We start from the raw sequence: 18,552 nt of genomic DNA on the forward strand, positions 1-18,552 counted from the left end.
AGGAGAAAAGACAGGCATACAAATTATTGAATAAAATAAGAGAATAGAAATCCCTAGATGGATAGGCCATGAAAGATTCTGAGATCTACAGAATCTTAAAGTCATAGATATACAAGTTCTCTCTCTCTCTCTCTGTATACATACATACATACACACACACACACACACACACACACATATATGGAAAAAATTAGGGGGTTTATTGTTTTTATATATGTGTGGATATATATATATATATATGTATGCAAAAAATCAACCCCCTAATTTTTCTAATGAGAATAATGATGCAGCGAAGGATTAAGGGGGGTCACAAAGTCAGTAAGCAGTAGTGGGACAGACCTGTCAATGTTCTTTCCATTTCTCTATGTGGCTTTTAAAACTCTGAATTTTAAAGTTTAGTGAGTAATTTTTTCTAATAATTATTACTATTTCTTTCATTTTTTAAATTAAAGTTCTTTTGTTTTTATTTTTTCACTTTTTTGTTACATTGTTGAAAATAAAAATATTTCCTTGCAATCTCTGACCCCAGGATTTCATAGAGAAACAAATTTAAATTTAGTTTTACAATAGCTCCATAACAACACAGTATCCATTGTACTTTCTAAAAGGAATGCCTGAATAATTCTTCAATTTCTAGGTTTATGAATCTCCCCTTAAGATTTGTGATTATACCTTACCAGCAGTATGGGGCATGGCATTCAGTAATAAATGTCTATGTTATTGAATTAAGGTGCTTTTTCACTCTTCTTCAACCATTATGTATAATCAGATAAATTTCATTAGAATCTTGACTATACAATAATGATGGGGATTGTTTGGGGGATTTTAGTGAGATCATTAGTGCTTGAGAACACCCCTTTACCAATGCAAGCTGGTACATTCCCTGCAATTTATAGTCTTAGAAAGTTGCCTAGGGCACTAAGATGTTAGGTGATTTGCCCAGGGTCACAAGGGTTATATGTCAGAAATCAGACTTGAACTTGGATTTTTCTGGCTATGGCACCAACTCCCTATTCATCATACTTGTGATAAATGATTTTAATACAATTCCTATAAAATTAATAGTGTACACACACATACACACATATGTATATATCTATCTCCTTACAAAATCAAAATAAATGTGCAATCATCTTTGAGAAAGTTTGTAGCTTTCTTTTCAAAAGGATTGAGTACATTTTCAAATGAGGAAACTGAAAATGAAGGGTAGCTAGATTTTGGCCACAGTCACATAAGTTGGGTATTCACCTGGGTGCATGGAATTCTTAATGCAGGGCATTCTCTAGTATCCCACACCTCACCCTGTTTCTTCAGGTAAGCATGAAAAAAGAATTGAGTAAAGGTGTGTAATGAAGAGACTATTTCCTTGGCTAGCCACAATACTTAGTTTTGGAAAAACCAAAGTCAAAAGACCCTCAAAAAGCCCTTCATGAAGAGCTCTTATGAAGCTTTCCCCATGATTTATTGAACCCACTATTGGTGAAATATCTCCAAGCAAGTCAAATAGAAAGGTCCAACAAATAATAAGGCATTCATAACAATGTTCTTTATTGTAGCAAATAAAAAAAGTAGGTGCTTATAAGTTAGGGAACAGCTGAAAAAAACCCCACAACTATGATGTGTATGTAATGAAGTCTTATTGTATGATAAGAAATTATAAGTATGAGAATTCTGAGAAATATGGAAAGATGTTTTATAAACTAAAACAGAACAAATTAACCAGAATCTAGAGAACAACATACTCAGAGATAACAATGTAAAGGAAAAGATCATTCTAGAGGAGTAGATATGTGAGTGAAAGAAATACTAGCGAAATATATTTGAGAACAGATAAGGTGACACATTGCCCCTTACAAGAAAAGGGAGGATGACCGGGACAGGATACTGTATACATGGTCAGTTGCCATCACTGTATTAAATGTTTTTGCTTAATTGTTTTGTTTTGGGTTTTTTTTTTGGGGGGGGAGAAAGAAAGGGTTAGAAATTATAAGTATGAGAATTCTGAGAAATATGGAAAGATGTTTTATAAACTAAAACAGAACAAATTAACCAGAATCTAGAGAACAACATACTCAGAGATAACAATGTAAAGGAAAAGATCATTCTAGAGGAGTAGATATGTGAGTGAAAGAAATACTAGCGAAATATATTTGAGAACAGATAAGGTGACACATTGCCCCTTACAAGAAAAGGGAGGATGACCGGGACAGGATACTGTATACATGGTCAGTTGCCATCACTGTATTAAATGTTTTTGCTTAATTGTTTTGTTTTGGGTTTTTTTTTTGGGGGGGGAGAAAGAAAGGGTTCAATTAGTATAGGATGTAAAGGTTTGAAATGATTGTGATACATATATAACCTTTAAATATTCTTTGTACCTTTGGGAGGGGAAAGAGGAGGAAAAAAATTTGGAATTTAAAAATTTTTCAAAAGTTGAGTATTGAAAATTGCCTTTATATGTAACTGTAAAAAACAAAATATTATTAAATGGAAAAAAGAAAAGAAAAAAGGGAAAAATGATTGTAATATACAAAGACATTAATAAGATATAAAATTAAAAAAATCATTGCACAATGTCCCTTCTTTTTCAGCTTAATTCAAACTTATTTCTTTCCATAATTCTTTTTATAGTTTTTTTCTCCATTGTTTTGAAACATTCCTTTCTCTACCTCTCTAATGAAGTAGGACTAGCAAGTTCCTTATCACTAGCTAGAGCAGTACTGAGAGAAAGCTAGTCTGATATTCACCTTTCCACCATGGTCCAAATACTTCTTATGATACCTCTTTGTAGACTTTGGTCCCTACCTACTCCCCTTAGACTGAGAACATAAAGGCCCTTGGAGCTCCAACAGAATCAATTCCCTTGGGATATGTGGTGAACTGTGTCACAATAGTTATAAGAAGAATTTTTGGACCAACAGTACTTAAATCCCAAACTCAAATTTGAAAATCCCAAATATAAACTGTTTCTTGTTTCACAGAGAGAGACATACAACTTCACTTAACGTAGTTATTCATTTTAAGCATAAGGAAATACTAAAGGAAGAAATATTTAGAGATCTGGATTTCTATTAACTTTGCCACTGACCACTGTATGTGTAACTCTGGATGGATGAGTCAATTGTTTTATAAATATAGATGAGACTCTCAAAGGCTGAAATTTCTGAGAAAAGTATTACGTTAGGACCCAAATGCTCAGATAATTTTTAATCTCATGTTTTAAAAAAAGAAAAAAGGGAGAAATGATTTAATATGTGAGTAAATATGGTATATCAAAAGTTGTACTTCTTCAGGGTTTAGTTAATTTTCAGATAAATTACAAAAAAGGAATATTCTGCCTTGATTTAGAAAAGAATGCCATTTCATTATTACCAAAAGATAAATAAAACCCAATAAAGAAATATATACTATCTTTTTACTTAAATCAGAGAGCAGTTAAAATAGTAATGAATTAGTCCAGATTTGTTTATAGTTCGATGACCATTGTTGATAGTCAGATCTTACAGCCTAAGAATAATTGATTTTCATTTTTTTAGTTTTTAGTTATGTCCAATTTTTTGTGACCTCACTTAGGATTTTCTTGGTAAAGATACTGCCATGCTCTGCCACTCCCTTTTCTAGTTCATTTTATACATGAGGAAACTGAGGTCACCGGAATGAAGTGACTTGCCCAGGGTCACACAGTGGGTAAATGCCTAAGGCCAGATTTGAACTCAGAAAGATGAGTCTTCCTGATTCCAAGCCCACTGCTTTATCCACTCTGCCACTTAGCTGCCGAATCCCTGTAACTTCTCCAAAACCTAAGAAAAATGACAGATTTCACAAATGTAGAGATAATAATTTATATAGTGTTCAAATATCATTTAATTTGGGGAGGGGAGGCTATTGGGGATAAATGGCTTGCCAGGGCCACACAGGTAGCAAAGAATCTGAAGTCAAATTTCAACTCAGATCCTCCTCAGCCCAGGGCCAATGCTCTCTCCATTGTACTATGCTGCTGTCTCTACAATATGCTTTTCACAAACTCATAGGATTTAGAACTTGAAGGGACCTTCAAAATCAAATCCAACTGGTATGACCCCATCATTTTGTAGGAAACAAGTCCAGAGAAATTAAACAATTTGCTCCCAAACACAAAGGTAGAAGGTAGCATAGGTGAAATTCAAATTCATATTCTGGACTAAATTCAATACTCTTTCCACTCTACCCCAAAGGACTACTTCTATAAGGGGAACTAGCAGCACAAATATTATTTTGCCAGTTTACTAATGAAGAAACAGGTTTAAGAGGAAGATATACCTTGTCCAAAGTCAAGAACCAGATACAAATAGAATGGATATTTTCATGAGAAGTTTTTAATATTTAAAATAAGTACAGTCACTGTAAAAAGAAGTAGCTATAAGCCTACAATTTTTTTTTTAGGTTTTTTTTGCAAGGCAAACGGGGTTAAGTGGCTTGCCCAAGGCCACACAGCTAGGTAATTATTAAGCGTCTGAGACCGGATTTCCTGACTCCAGGGCTGGTGCTCTATCTACTGCACCACCTAGCCACCCCTGCAATTCTCTTAAGAAAGAAGAATCAAGAAAATGTGAGATTCAGTCTAAATTCCTAAAACTGTTTTAGGGATTGGGACTGGAGTTGTGAGCTCCTTAATCTGGGGAACTCTGAGATAAGGAAATTTCCTCTACTAATTCAGGTGAGCAATTTTCCTGTAACTCAGAATCTTAGAAAGTTACTCAGAGCAATTAGTAGTTAAGCAACTTGCCAAAGGCCACAGAGCTAGTGTTTTTAAGAATTAGGACTAGGACCCAGGTCTTCCTCCTCCAAGGCCAGCTTTCTAGCCATGTCAGAAGGAGCTATCTATGTTTCTGAATTCTAACAATGTAACATATAATTATATCTATCTATCTATCTATCTATCTATCTATTAGCATAGACAAATACTTTTTTAAGTACAAAAAGATAAATGAATTAAAAATGTTGCAATTCTAATCCAAAGAATCTCCAGGCAAGAGAGATGAAAAAAAAAATTGCTCACAAGTAGCTGGAAATGATACTCGTTTTCCAAATACTCTGGCTTACTTTCTTTTCCTTTTCTTCCTTCCAATTATCCCTGGCTACTTTCTCTCATTCTCCTGGCTTTGCTTCATCTCCAGACTCTCTCACCCCATTTTCTGCTTCCAAGTGTCCTTGGATAACTTTTCTCTTTCCATGCAGACTTCCCGAAATCTCTTCCCTTAGCTTACAATTTTCTATTTCTATCATTTCTCTCTGTTTTTTTTTTGTTTATAGCTTAGATAAACTGTCTTTTTAGGAATGAAAGTTTTTGTGTGTATACAAACAGCATACCACTCCCTATCCTTATACTTACATGTGTAATATTTTAAAAATAAAATTATGACTATCTCATTCACATATATAAATTTACTTTTGTCACCTTAAATATTAAACATTGATGGAATTTTTCCAGCTTCCATGGTCAATTCAAAATTAACATGTCAGAAGCCAAATTCATCTTTTCTCCAAATGACATACCCTGCAATATTTCTGGGTTTTTGTCCCAACACCATCATTTTCCCAATCACTCATATTTAAAAATTTGAAGCAAATCTTTGACATCTCTGCTCATGATACAGTTAGTCTCCAAAGACTACTCAATTTTTCTTCAAAATGTCTCATGCATCCACTCATTTCCTGATTCCTACTGCCTCCATTCTGGTTCAAGCTTTTAAATCCCTCAAGTAGAAATTACTACAAGAGGTTCCTGGACTACCTTCTTGATTCCAGATTCTAACTTAGTTTACCATATAGGTTTCTGCCAGACCTTTGTTGTTACTGAGCTTTCCAACTTTCACTGACCGCCCCTTTGGGGTTTTCTTAGAAAAGATACTGAAGTAGTTTGCTATTTCCTTCTCCAGCTCAGTGACTGATCCTGGGTCACACAACTGGTAAGTGTCTGAGGCTAGATTTGAACTCAGGTCTTCCTAATTTGGGGTCTGATGATGTATCCACCTAGCTATCCAAAGTCGACCAGACTAATCTTCCTCAAATTCTACTTTCATCAATCCGCTCCCCTATTCAAACAATCTGACCCCATTAAGTTTGATCAGACTTTCAAGTCCCAACACCATCTGGGCTCACTAAACAATCCAACCTAGGTTTAGTGTATTCCCCAAATACATTCCCTCCTTTCCTGCGAGGCTAACATCCTCACTGTAGCATACACTTCTTCCTGCTTTTGAGCCTTTCCTAGAGTTCAGCATGTCTTCCTTTAGTTGCATCATCTATGCTCCCTTCTGAGAGCCTAATTAAATATTTCCTACCAGTCAAGGCTCAACTCAAGTCCCACCAGCTCTCAGATACCTTCTTTGATCCATTCAATTCTTAGACTTTCCCTTTTTCAGATATACCTGGGTACTTCAAATCTCTTCCACATAAGTTAGCACTTAATTACTTATTGAATTCGTATGCTTATTATGATCCAACGTATGTTAGCCCTTTTCTCTCCACCTTGAGAGTGAATTTTGAGGAAGTAGGGACCATGCCTTCCATTTCCTCTGGAGTCTTCACAAAACACAAGCACAATAAAATGACAGCAAACCATATATCAGGATATTATTTAATGTTCATTGTGGGACAGAGATTCTAAGTGCTTTAGGAGGACAGAGGAAAAAAGAAATTGGTAAAGATTTGGATTAGTCATGGGAAAGGTGGATCTTGAATTAAACTTTAATTTATGAGAAAGATTTGATTAGGTAAAGGGGAAAAGGAAAGGATAACTCAATTAAAGGAAGAGGCTGACAAAAACCCAGAAACCAGAAATGTGTGTATGTGTGTGTATGTATATATATATGTATGTATATATGTATGTATATGTGTGTGTATGTATGTATGTATATACACACACCCTTTGTCTCCTTTGAAAGCCCTTGGTAATCAAGCTTTATAGATCACAAAGATTTATTCTGAATAATTTAGTACAAGGAACATTTTCCCCAATTCTTTACCCATATAACAATCAACTCATGAGGAAAATATAAAGGACACCTCCTTTGAGCCTTGGGTGGCTGCCATTGTTACATGGTCTGAATGACACTGCTTTGATGTCACCAACATCATAAAGAAACACATTTAGGAGACCTAAGAATCTGGATTAAGATTCTTTCCCCATCCTTAGCAAGACTGTGATGACTTCTGTTCCACTGGGTGAGAGGGAATGGATTTGTAGCAATAGGGAAGAAATGTCAGCAGTATTTATCCTATGAATTCTGAGCTGATATAGATAGCCTTTGGCTGGTAATGGGTATTCTTTGGGTGGTATTTGGTTTTTACCCCAAGATAAGAGAAGGATGGCATCCCAAGATTTCAACTAAAACAAAACAAAAAAAAACTAATAATGAAGAAAGATTTACACCATGATTAATGGGACAAGGAAAAGCCCCCAAAATGCAATGTTTTCAAAACCCTCCTAAAAATAAAATAGGATGATCTCCTACCTCATCTTTAATGCCGTCTTTAGGATGTTCTCTCTGAAAGTAGGCAGGGAATTAATCATCTTCATAGTTCTGAAAGGCCTATTACAATGTCTTATGTTTAGTAAGTAAAGTCAAGAGCCCAGAAATGTGAAAAGAACTCTGGACTATAGATGAGAACAGTTAGATGTTGGTTCTAGCTCTGGCAACTGAGTGACACAGTGGACAGAGTGCCAAGCCTAGAGTCAAAAAATGCATCCTCCTGAGTTCAAATCTGGATTCAGTCACTTACTAGCTGTGTGACCCTGGGCAAGTCACTTCACCCTGTTTGCCTCAGTTTCCTCATCTGTCAAATAAGCTGGAAAAGGAAATAACAAACCACTCCAGTGTCTCTGACAATAAAATCCCACATGGGATCCTGGTGAGTGAAATGACTGGGCGACAACATCAACAACAATGATTTGGTCAAGTCATATTTCACTCCTCTGGGAATAGATGTTTTCATTTGTAAAATAAAAGAATTAGACTAGAAACTTTAGCTCTCTGACACTTACTACCTGGGTCACAATGAACAAATATTATTGGGTCTCAGTCTCCTCAATATAAAACAAGGATATTAGATTAGATGGTCTCTTAGATTGTTCTTAGATCTGTGGATTTAGAACTTTCCCCCAACTAAACAAGAAAATGTAATATTTTTATTATTTTTAGTACCCCTAAGGATCAATGATCATAGTGTAATGGAATTTACTATATCTACAGCTTTCTGAGGTCTCTACTGGAGATATAAAAAGGGACTGAAAGAACTCAAGGCATAAGTTAAATTGACTTTATGAAGCATAATCTTCCTGAGGATGAGACAAAATTCTTTTGTAAAGGCCTCTTTGGTCACATTGCAAATCTAGGACATGAGTTCACATAGCATCAGAGAAGCAGCAAAGGGAAATGTTAGAATTATGAGACCATTTTTTACACACTGCTAAAAAAAACAAAACAAATCAAGACCAACCCAAATACATCTGGTCTGTAATTTAGTAAATGCATATAACTCAAAATTCCAATATACTGAATATTGTACTATAGTTGATTATGCCAAAATCAACAGAGCCTCAAGCACATTTTTATCAGTTATGAACAGGATTTGGGGGGTTTTTTCTTCTGGTTTTACTTAAATGTGACAGCAGCTTAATTGTTCTGTGAGGCAAACTTCTCCACTAGCAGTCCACTTCTAGTAAATGGAACCATTTACCTTGTCATCAGGAAGCACATGCCAGATTGATATCGTCTTTTCATCAGCTTCATTGTTGATAGACAAATAGGAAGGTTGATAGATTTTTGTTGGTTCTAATATTAAAACCTTGTAAACAAGAGAGACAAAGAAATTAATATTTCAGTGGCTTATGAGAATCAAACTAGATTAAAGTCATATATAAAGCAAAAATATAAGTACATCAAATATCTACATGTTAATTTTTTAAAGTTATTTTGCTTTTAATTCAGGGAACATAATAAAACAAGAATTGAACAAGACTCCAAAATATCTATATTTATCACTGATTTAATACACTCAAACTCAAATGGTTGTTGTGAGGATCAAATGAGGCACTATATAAATACTAACTTCTATTATTATTGTTATTTACTAATACACAGACACATATATATCCAAATGTGTGAATTTGGTATGTACCTGAGATTTCATCCATGCAAGGAATTCTTGTTACAGAAGTTCCCTCTGTAACGTATAGTCTTAAGAGAATTTTCTGGAGCTTTGAGAGTTTAAGTGACTTGTCTATCACACAGATAGCATGTATGCATCACAGGAAAGAACTCAACCCAGGGAATGAAAAACTGATAAAAAGAGGAAAATTTTCTGACTCTGAGGTCTGTCAATTTTTCCAGGCTGTCTCTTTCTATATGAAATGTTAGGATGCTAGAATTCAATGATATTTCAGGGGCCCACTGTTTTAGTAAATTTATTTTAAATATCTGATTACTTCAACCTAAAAAGAACCTTCCCTTTTATATTTTTATGACATGAGATAATATACGTAAAATATTTTGCAAATATTAAATTGAGATATAAATACTAGTTATTAATAATTCTCTTTATAAAATTACACAATTACTATAAAGCTCAAATGTTAAGTGGGATCTGTACTTGACTAGCAGAACTTAACTGTCCTTCTAATCTTGGAATTTCCTTCTGTCATGTGGCCTTCTTTTCCCAAGAATGAGAATTTCTCAAAGTGCCCCTATTTGGAAGACAGGCCCAGACCAGCCAAGAAACATTCCCTTCCCAGTCGTACTTCTGACTCTCTGGACTTTATTATCATTCCCTTGAATGGGCACCTTGCCCCCCTCCCTTCCCTTTAAGCTCTGTGAAGAAAGGACTTTTTTTCTTTTTTCTTTACATGTCCAATGCTTAGCCTAGTTCCTGGCCTGCTGTAATAAATGCTTAAAAATTAAGCTTAATAAAACTTAATAAATGTGTGTTTTCTTCTTGATAAGGAATTTTATTTAAAAAAAAGACTTTGGAAAAAAAAACTATCTGTGTGTTTTTTTCAGCGATATTCTGAGGCCAAGGATCTTAATGACATTCCTATAAGAAACATGGGACAATATTTTATATCAGAAAAAATATTTAGAAATTCTGGGAAATATGGATTTGGCAGAAAAAAGGCAGAAGTAATAGAAAATAAACAAAATGAGAAATTGTCATGTATCACAAAACAAAGAAACAAAATACTCTGCAAAGAATGTCACTTATTTATTTTAGGAATTCTTGATCTCATGAACCTTACCATATAAATGCATAGTTTTTTTTTCTATTAATCCAAATGGTTTTAGAAACAAAAACAATTTATTATTGTTCGTGGGTGTTATGTATATCTCTAGCAATGATGCCATTAAAAAACACATTACTTCTCAGGAATTTCTGTCTTCAGGATAAAACTGGCATCTTCAGGGATAAAATATTTAGTCTACTTGGGAAGATGGATATGTTAACATTTCATTTTGGATTCTGAATGGGAGTTGAGATGGTCTGCTTCCTTCTGGTTGGTACTTCTTTGAAAGTATATGAGGCACTATCTAAGACAAATCTCATTTCAAAATACCATCTATGCATCCAAATGATTCATGGAGTTTTCACATAAAGACCTAATGATCACAACTGACAGCTTAAAAAAAAGAAGTCAGACCAATGTAAGACACAGGGGAAACTGGAACAGTCATCCCACACTCTTGTTCAAAATTCAGAGAAGTACTTTGAACACATTACTTCCCAGAATTGATAGTAAATCTAATGGAGCCTTTTAAATAAAAAGTGGGAGAGAAAAAAAAACAAGCTCCACATGGCTTTGAGACAACAAGGGGATCAAATCTTATGACTCACTGTGATCTGAGAGAACAGATTACAAGAGAAAAAGCCTAAATACACAAGGATATGGGCTATAAAAACTGTTCCTAACCATAAACCACAAACACAGTATAGCTGTTTATTTTACTATTACAGTACAAGGGAAGGGAACAAAGCACTTATTAAGCACCTACCATTCCTAGCACAATAACGAGTATTTTTTACAAATATTGCCTCATTTGATCTTTACAAGTTTGTGAGGAAGGTGTTCTTATTATTCTCAGTTTTACAACTGAGAAAACTGAGGCACACCTACTATTCCTAGCACAATAATGAGTGTTTTACAAATACTGTCTCATTTGATCTTTGCAAGTTTGTGAGGAGGGTGTTCTTATTATTCTCAGTTTTACAACTGAGAAAACTGAGGCAGACAGATGCTAAGTGATTTGCCCAAGGTCACAGAGTTAGTGTCTGAAGTTGGATTTGAACCCAGGCCTTCCTGTTTCCATGCCCAATACTCTACTGGGTTACCTAATTGCCCATATCAATATTATACCAATAAGATTTATCAATAAAATGGTTAAAATGGATAGATGAGTTAAAATGAGATGAATAAAGCAAAAGTTATTTTCTGTGAAGAATAACAAAGTTTCAGGGTTATTTATTTTCCATCTTCTGGGAATGAAACACAGATAAAACAAACCAATGAATAAATTTCTTATAAAGTCAGGTAAAATGCATACATAATACCAATGTCATAGCCCCAAATGGCATTTATTCATAATAAGATTGTTCATTCCTCTAAAGTGATATTAGAAACATTCAGTATCTTATGGCATTGAAAAGTAATGTACTATTATATAATTACTATTAAGACCAGAAGACCTAGATTCAAAAACTGTCTCTGACACATGTTACTAACTGTAGAGCAAGTCATTTAGCTTTTCAATGCCTCAGGTACTGCTAAGTCATGGAGAAGTTGCTGAAATAAATCATTGGAGACAGTTTCCAGGCTGAGAGTTTTCTTGCACAAGTTCCTACTAGAAATTACACATTGGGGTTAAAAAAAAAATAGAAGGAATTGATAGTACATAAGAAATTAAGATGATGACTTTATTATATATTTAAAAGGAATAGCAAGTTGTACATAATTGAAATTTCATGTGTAACATCTTTATTATTATATTTTATTAAGATTACTATATGTAAATGCTTATTTTATTCCATAAATTAAAAATAAAGTTAAACATATAAATAAAGTTGAAATTGAAAAAATTAACATCAGAGAACAGAATACCAATTTCCCTCAAATACCAAAGACTTCTCTGTTTAAATTACATAGGGGCTTGTAATTTACACTGTGCTAGAGTGGTGGTATCTGATTTTGTCATCATATATGCTGTTATTATTAATAATTCAAATATTCTAGTAGATAAAGCCCAAGGTGAGCTTTCCTGTCATTCTTTTTATTTTTTGATTGAGAGAAAGATAAAGGTTGCAGCTATCATATTGCCAATTGTGCGCCCTGCCAAGCTTCTGCCTTAGGGGACTCCCACTATCATATATGCTGTTGACTAGGGTAGAGAAAAATCACATAACCATTCCACTGCAAATTTGTTCTGTAATTGCAACTAGGCTCTTGATGCTGGTAGGCAATTCTTCTATATCTCCCTTAACAACTCATTTCCCTCTCCACAGTGGCTCTTGCAAACTTTTTCATCTCTCCTCAAACAGCTCATGGCTCCCCCTCCTTCCACTTTATCTTATGCTTTATAGAAAAACACTGAGGTCATTCACTGGGTTTTCTCATCTCTTATCTTCTGTCAATCAGATGCCTTCTACCACTATCTCCTCCTTCACCCCATCTCACATGATGAGGTAGCCTTATTCCTTAACAAGGCTAATCCCTTTATCTGCACAAGAGATTCCATTCCATCCATGTCTTCCCCTTCTGTCATCACTACTCTATCACTTATATTCAGTCTCTTCCTGCTTACTATCTCCTCTTCTACTGCCTACAAACATGCCATATCTCTCCTATTCTTAAAACCCCCTCACTTAATTCTCTCTTCCCCACTAACTACTGTCCTATATCTCTTTTGCTCTTTGTGGCTAAACTTGAGAGAAGTTTATCTTCAATAGATTGAGGGAAGGCAATCTATAATAGGTGCTTCTACTTTCTTTCCCCTCTTAGTTTCTTATCAGGTATTATAGAAATACCAACTTCATCATTCCACTGCAACTTTCCAAAGTGAACATTGTCAAATTCAGTGTTTTATCCATTCTTATGCTCCCTGACTTCTCTGCAACCTTGGATACTACTGTTCACCTTCATGATACTCCCCCCCACCCCCCCAGGTTTTCAGGATATCACTCTCTCCTGTTTTCCTCCTACTCATCTGACTTGCTGAATTTTTCTCTAGATTACAATCTCTAACCATGAATGTTCCTGGGTTCTCTTCTCTCTTATATCATTTCAACTGATAATCTTACCAATTTCCATGAATTTAATTAAGTACCTATATGGTAATTATTTCAAATCTACCCTTTCTGCCCCAATCTCTCTACTTACTTCCAAGATCACATTTCCAACTGCTGTTTGGACATCTTGAACCAGATGGCTACTGACATCTTAAAACTCAACAAGTCTTCCCACTCTAATCCACCTTTCATTCAGTCACTAAATTGATTTTCCTATAGCTCAGATCTAACTATGTAACTCTGCTACTTCACTGACTTCATATCACCTCCAGGATCAAAGACAAAATATTTGACATTCCAAATCCTTCAAAAGCACAGCCCTTCCCCCAAGTTTCCAATCTTCTTGCACCTTACTATTCTTTGATCTATAGATATTTTTTTTCTGACTGTGTCCATGCCTGGAAAGCGCTCTCTCTCTCTCTCTCTCTCTCTCTCTCTCTCTCTCTCTCTCTCTCCTGGTTTCCTTGAAGACTTTGTCAATCCTTCTGATTTTAGTGCCTTCCTTTTCTAAATTGTTTCCTATTTATCCTGTTTGTAGTTTGCTTGCACATATTTGCTTGCTTTTTTGTTTCTTCTTTTGGAATGTGAGATCCATGAGGTCAGGGATGATCTTTTTGTATCTTTTTGTATTCTTTTCACAGTGTCTGGTAAATATTGACAAACATTTAGCACCTGCCTGACTGAATTATTACTATCTAATGGTTTTTCCTTTGATACACTGTTTGAAATGACAAGGAATTTATAAGTCACCCAATAGTTGAAAAAAATAACAAAGGAGAGGACATTGTATATGCCTGGAAAAATAAATAGAACCCCCCATAGCACATTACACAGATTCTGTTTATTAACAGATCTCTGGTATTAGATTCTAGGTCAATCTAAGTTTACTCTAACTTGATATTCCTAAACAAGGGGTGAAAGGTAATATTTGACACTTTCACTGGAACAAAGACCCATTAGGGATAACATATTTAGAAGAACCCACATCGTTTCTAGAAAAAAAACAGGTTTGTTTTTTTTTAGCACGGTAACATCCTAAGGGACTATTTTTGAAAGAAGGAAAGAAAAAGAGGAGAAAGGGAAAAATCAAAACCTGGATATATCAGGTTGATCAACTCTTTCCTAATTAAGTTTACTGCTAAGAGCAGTGATGCCTTGTTCTTCCAAGCTTAAGACACTCCATACTTAGAAGAGTGACTGAGAACATGGCTGTGAGATAACTGGAAATAAATCAAACTATTTAGTAATTTTCAACATTGGCCGCTTTGGCCTACTCTATACTGAAGATAATTCAAATCATCACTATATTTCTCTTATTTGCAGTCCTCAAAAATGTTGGTTAAAAAGTGCTATTTACTATAACTAACTAAGGAACAGACTGCCCTGAGAGTAGTTAACACACAACCAAAAATCTTTGGAGTCATGTCTCTTCAAAAATCAGAAGGCCTTATGATAAACAGTTTTTCTTCTTCCCTGGGAATTTGAGCTGCCATGTAAAGTGGAACTCAGTCTCCATTAGTGCAACTAATTTCTTTTTTTTTACAAATTATTTTATTTTTACAACAATGTGCAATGATAGATCTCAACAATCTTTTTTTTGTAAGGTTCTTAATTTCACATTTTTCTCCTTCCTTCCCTCCCTTCTCCCCTCCCCCTGATAGAAAGCTATTTAATATAAGCTATACATGAATAAAACCATAGAACAACTTATTTTGCCACAAGTTGGTAATGTGGGTGGATGCAAAGGAGACAGCCACTGAATTAAATCATATGGGGAAAAGTCAGGTCATGAATACAACTGATTCTTGACATCTTACTTTTTCATTCACTCAAGGGCTAAAAAGAAATGTGAACCACATCAATACAATGCTTCAGTAGGAGGTGAGAAAAAGATGAAGTGAGGTGATGATTGTTTTAAGATAAAAAATAAGGATAAAGGTCGGTTTGTAGGCACCTAGAAAGAGGTTAAAATGTACTCAAGCTTTCCTAAAGTGGGTTCTGCTCCATGGTCCTAATATCAAATGAGTGAGAGTTCCCAGTTCACTTAAAACAACTTAATAGTGGCAGGTACTAAGGTAAGTAATGGGCATACAAATAATGAAATGATTCCTTGAGCATATAAAGGTTTATGTTCTAATGAGGATACAAGTCCATATACAAAAACAGAAGAACAACAAAGAGAATAAATATAAATAAATACAAAGTAATTATGGAGGAAGAAAGGGAACTAGCAGCTGGAGGATCAGGAAAGTATTTTCATAAAAGATGAACTATGCTTTGAGGAAGAGGTGGATTCTATGAGATGGAGTTGAAGAAGGAGCTTATGCTAGACATGGGGGATAACCCATGGAAAGGCATGGAAGATTTTAAGGAATGGAGAATGGGTTAATTTGACTTGGTATTAGACTGCAGGAGGGCAAATAATATATACTAAACTAGAAAGATGGATTGGATCCAAGCTATACAAAAAATGTTTAAAAACTAAATAGAATATCAAATATTTTATCCTAGAGGTGAGGAAATCATTGGATTTTGCTGAATAGGGAGTGACATGATAAGATATATATAGCTAAGGAAAATCATTTGGAGGATAGATTCAAATGGGGTGAGATATGTTAGGGAATTCAATTAGGAAGCTGTTGGCAAGAATCTGGATACATCAGGTTATCATGAGGATCTGGACTAAAGTAGAAACTGGGTGAGTAGAGAGGAAGGGGCAGATATGAGAGTTTGATAGAGGCATAAATGGCAAAATGTGGAAACAAAATGTAGATACATTCAGTCAGGGAGAATAAAGAAGCAGTGATGACTAGCAAGGTTACAGTCCCTTGGGAGACTGGAAAAATGGTGTGTATTTTTTTTGTAAGAAATTTTTAAGAAGGGTGGTTTTATAGGAAAGAATGATGAATCTTATTCTGGACAATTTGAGATGTCTTTAGGACATTCATTTTGAAATGTTCAATAATCAGCTAGTGATGTGAGACTGGGGCTTAAGGAAAAGTTTCTTGAAGGTGAGATTTCATCTGATGCTTGATGAAAGACATTAAAGCCAGGAGGCAGAGGTGAAGAGGGAGATCTTTCCAAGTACAGGGAGCAGCTGGCAAAAATGCATGGAGTAGGGAGATTTTCATGTGCGAAAAATAGCAAGAAAATATAGGTATCATTGGGTTGTAGAATACACAATCTAAGAAGCTTGAGAAGAAAGGGACGACAGAAAAAGACTAGGCTATGATAGGCTTTTAAAGCTAAACACAGGATTCTTTATTTGATTCTGGAGATAACAGGGATCCATTGTAGTTTACTGGGGGAGGGGAGATGGTATATGATAGTCTTACCTTTTAAGAAGAACATTTTGATGGTGTAGTGAAAGAAGGTTTGAATTTGCTTTTCTTGATTATGTATATTTCTTAAAATGTTTTTGTATTTTTTTTTTAATAAGGAAGAAGATAGAAAGAGGTAATTCTGAGGATAATTTCCTCTTCATCCAGGGGGAGGGAGAGAACAGAAAGACAGACAGAAAGAGTAAAAGATAAACAAGATAGCTTTCAAAGTTACTAAATTCTTTAAATAATGAAAAAGAAAAGCAAGCTTTACATAATGACAATTTGTAATTTCATGTACAATCTCTCTCATACTATGAAGTATGAAAATACTAATTTTTTGATGTTTGTTAAATTCAGAAGAAAATTAAAATAAAAATGTTAACTGGCACAGCTACAAGCACAGTTCACTGGCATACTTCACTGGAGTCTTCTTCTCAAGATGGCATCAGACCATAACTCTTTGGTTCTAGCCAATCCCAATTCTTTCTGACTCCACTTAATTATACTAGTACTCAACCCACATCTTTCCATCTTTCCATGTTTTACATAAAAATAGCACTAGAAATTTTGTCAAAAGCCTTACTACCATCTAAGTAAGTCATTATCTATTTATATTCCTCTGCTCTTCTATTCTTGTAACTGTGTCATAATAGAAAAAATAAGATTAGGTTAACATGACCTGTTCTTGAAAAAGTTACTTATTACCATCACTTTTTTCTTCAGATGTTTACTATGCATTCCTTTAAGAATATGTCCTCAGATTTTCCCAATAAACTATATAAAGTACACTAGCCTGGATTTAGCAGTCTATTTTTTCTTTTCTTTTTTGAAAAATTAGGGTATTTTTCTCTTTGCTAGCTCTTTGCCAATTACCTTTCCTCTTTCAAAGATCAAAGGTAGCACTTAAGTAATACTATCCACTAGTTTTTTTGTCCTTTCTTTACTTTTTGAAATCATTATGGGAAAAACAGGTAGTCTTCTAGTATCTTCCTACTTATCTTGTGCAGAAGTTCCTATTTGAGCATTTTGCTTCTTCTTACATTTCTAATCCCAAACATTATTTTTTCAAATCAAATCAGAAGAGTTGAACAGCTCTGCTTTCTCTTTCACCTCTTCTATTGTAACAAGCAGTCATACTAATCTCTTTAGTAAGCTTCCTCTTTCCCTCAATATAGAAAGACAGGTTTTCTCTTTCCCACTTCCTTTTGCAATTTAATGTTATTCTAATGAGACTTGCAAGATTCCAGGCAAGCACAGTTTTACCAGCCTTTGTTAGGTAACTCCATCCCTCAAAAGGAGCCTGCCATTCTTCCCTATATTTTAAACCAAGGGTTCAAATATATAAATTCCACTGTTAGATACCATCTTCTTAATGGAATGTTCATGTTCCAAATCTGCCTTTAATCAGTAGGAATGATGATAATTTGCCTCTGTATTCTTTATTCCCTTGTTTTGGCAATTAAAAGCTTTTTTTTCATTTTTAATCAACAGTTACATCTCTTATGTTTAGAGACAGACTTCTTTGAGCCTTCTTTCATAGGAGAGAGAGGCTTGCCTAATAACTTGGTCATGGCATAAAGATAAATGAGCTACACGCTATTGTAGGTCACTGTAAATTCTATCTCTTCTCCATACTTTCTGGAAGCAAAATCTCATTTGTTATTGTTGATATTGTTCCCAGCTTTCCTAGAGACCTAATCTTGTAACTGTAACTCTCATCTCCTTGGCTTTTTTATGGGCACTCCCAACATCTTTTCCATTGCCTTCTAACTTCCTTCCTTTCCTCTGAATTTTTTCTCCTCAGGCCCTTTTTCACTTTGATGCCTCTCACATTTTCCCTCCACGAATTTCAATCTCTGGCTTTCTTCACAAGCGCAGAGCCCTCCAAATCTGCTTTCTCACCATATCATCGCCT

General features: G+C 34.9%; 1 protein-coding gene across 2 annotated transcripts in view; it reads right to left on the bottom strand.

The window, feature by feature from the left end:
* The window catches only part of MAP3K5 (mitogen-activated protein kinase kinase kinase 5), a 280,602-nt gene that overhangs the window by 97,171 nt on the left and 164,879 nt on the right, over nt 1–18,552 (bottom strand). The window contains exons 11-12 of one of the 2 annotated variants that reach the window (XM_074187670.1): nt 8,722–8,829; nt 7,497–7,529 (exon numbers count right to left, since the gene is read on the bottom strand). In XM_074187670.1, coding sequence (XP_074043771.1) covers nt 7,497–7,529; nt 8,722–8,829 — 141 coding nt within the window. The remainder of the gene's footprint in view (nt 1–7,496; nt 7,530–8,721; nt 8,830–18,552) is intronic. The other variant, XM_074187671.1, reaches the window with a different exon arrangement.

This window comes from Macrotis lagotis, chromosome 5 (assembly GCF_037893015.1).
Source record: "Macrotis lagotis isolate mMagLag1 chromosome 5, bilby.v1.9.chrom.fasta, whole genome shotgun sequence".
NCBI lineage: Eukaryota > Metazoa > Chordata > Mammalia > Peramelemorphia > Peramelidae > Macrotis > Macrotis lagotis.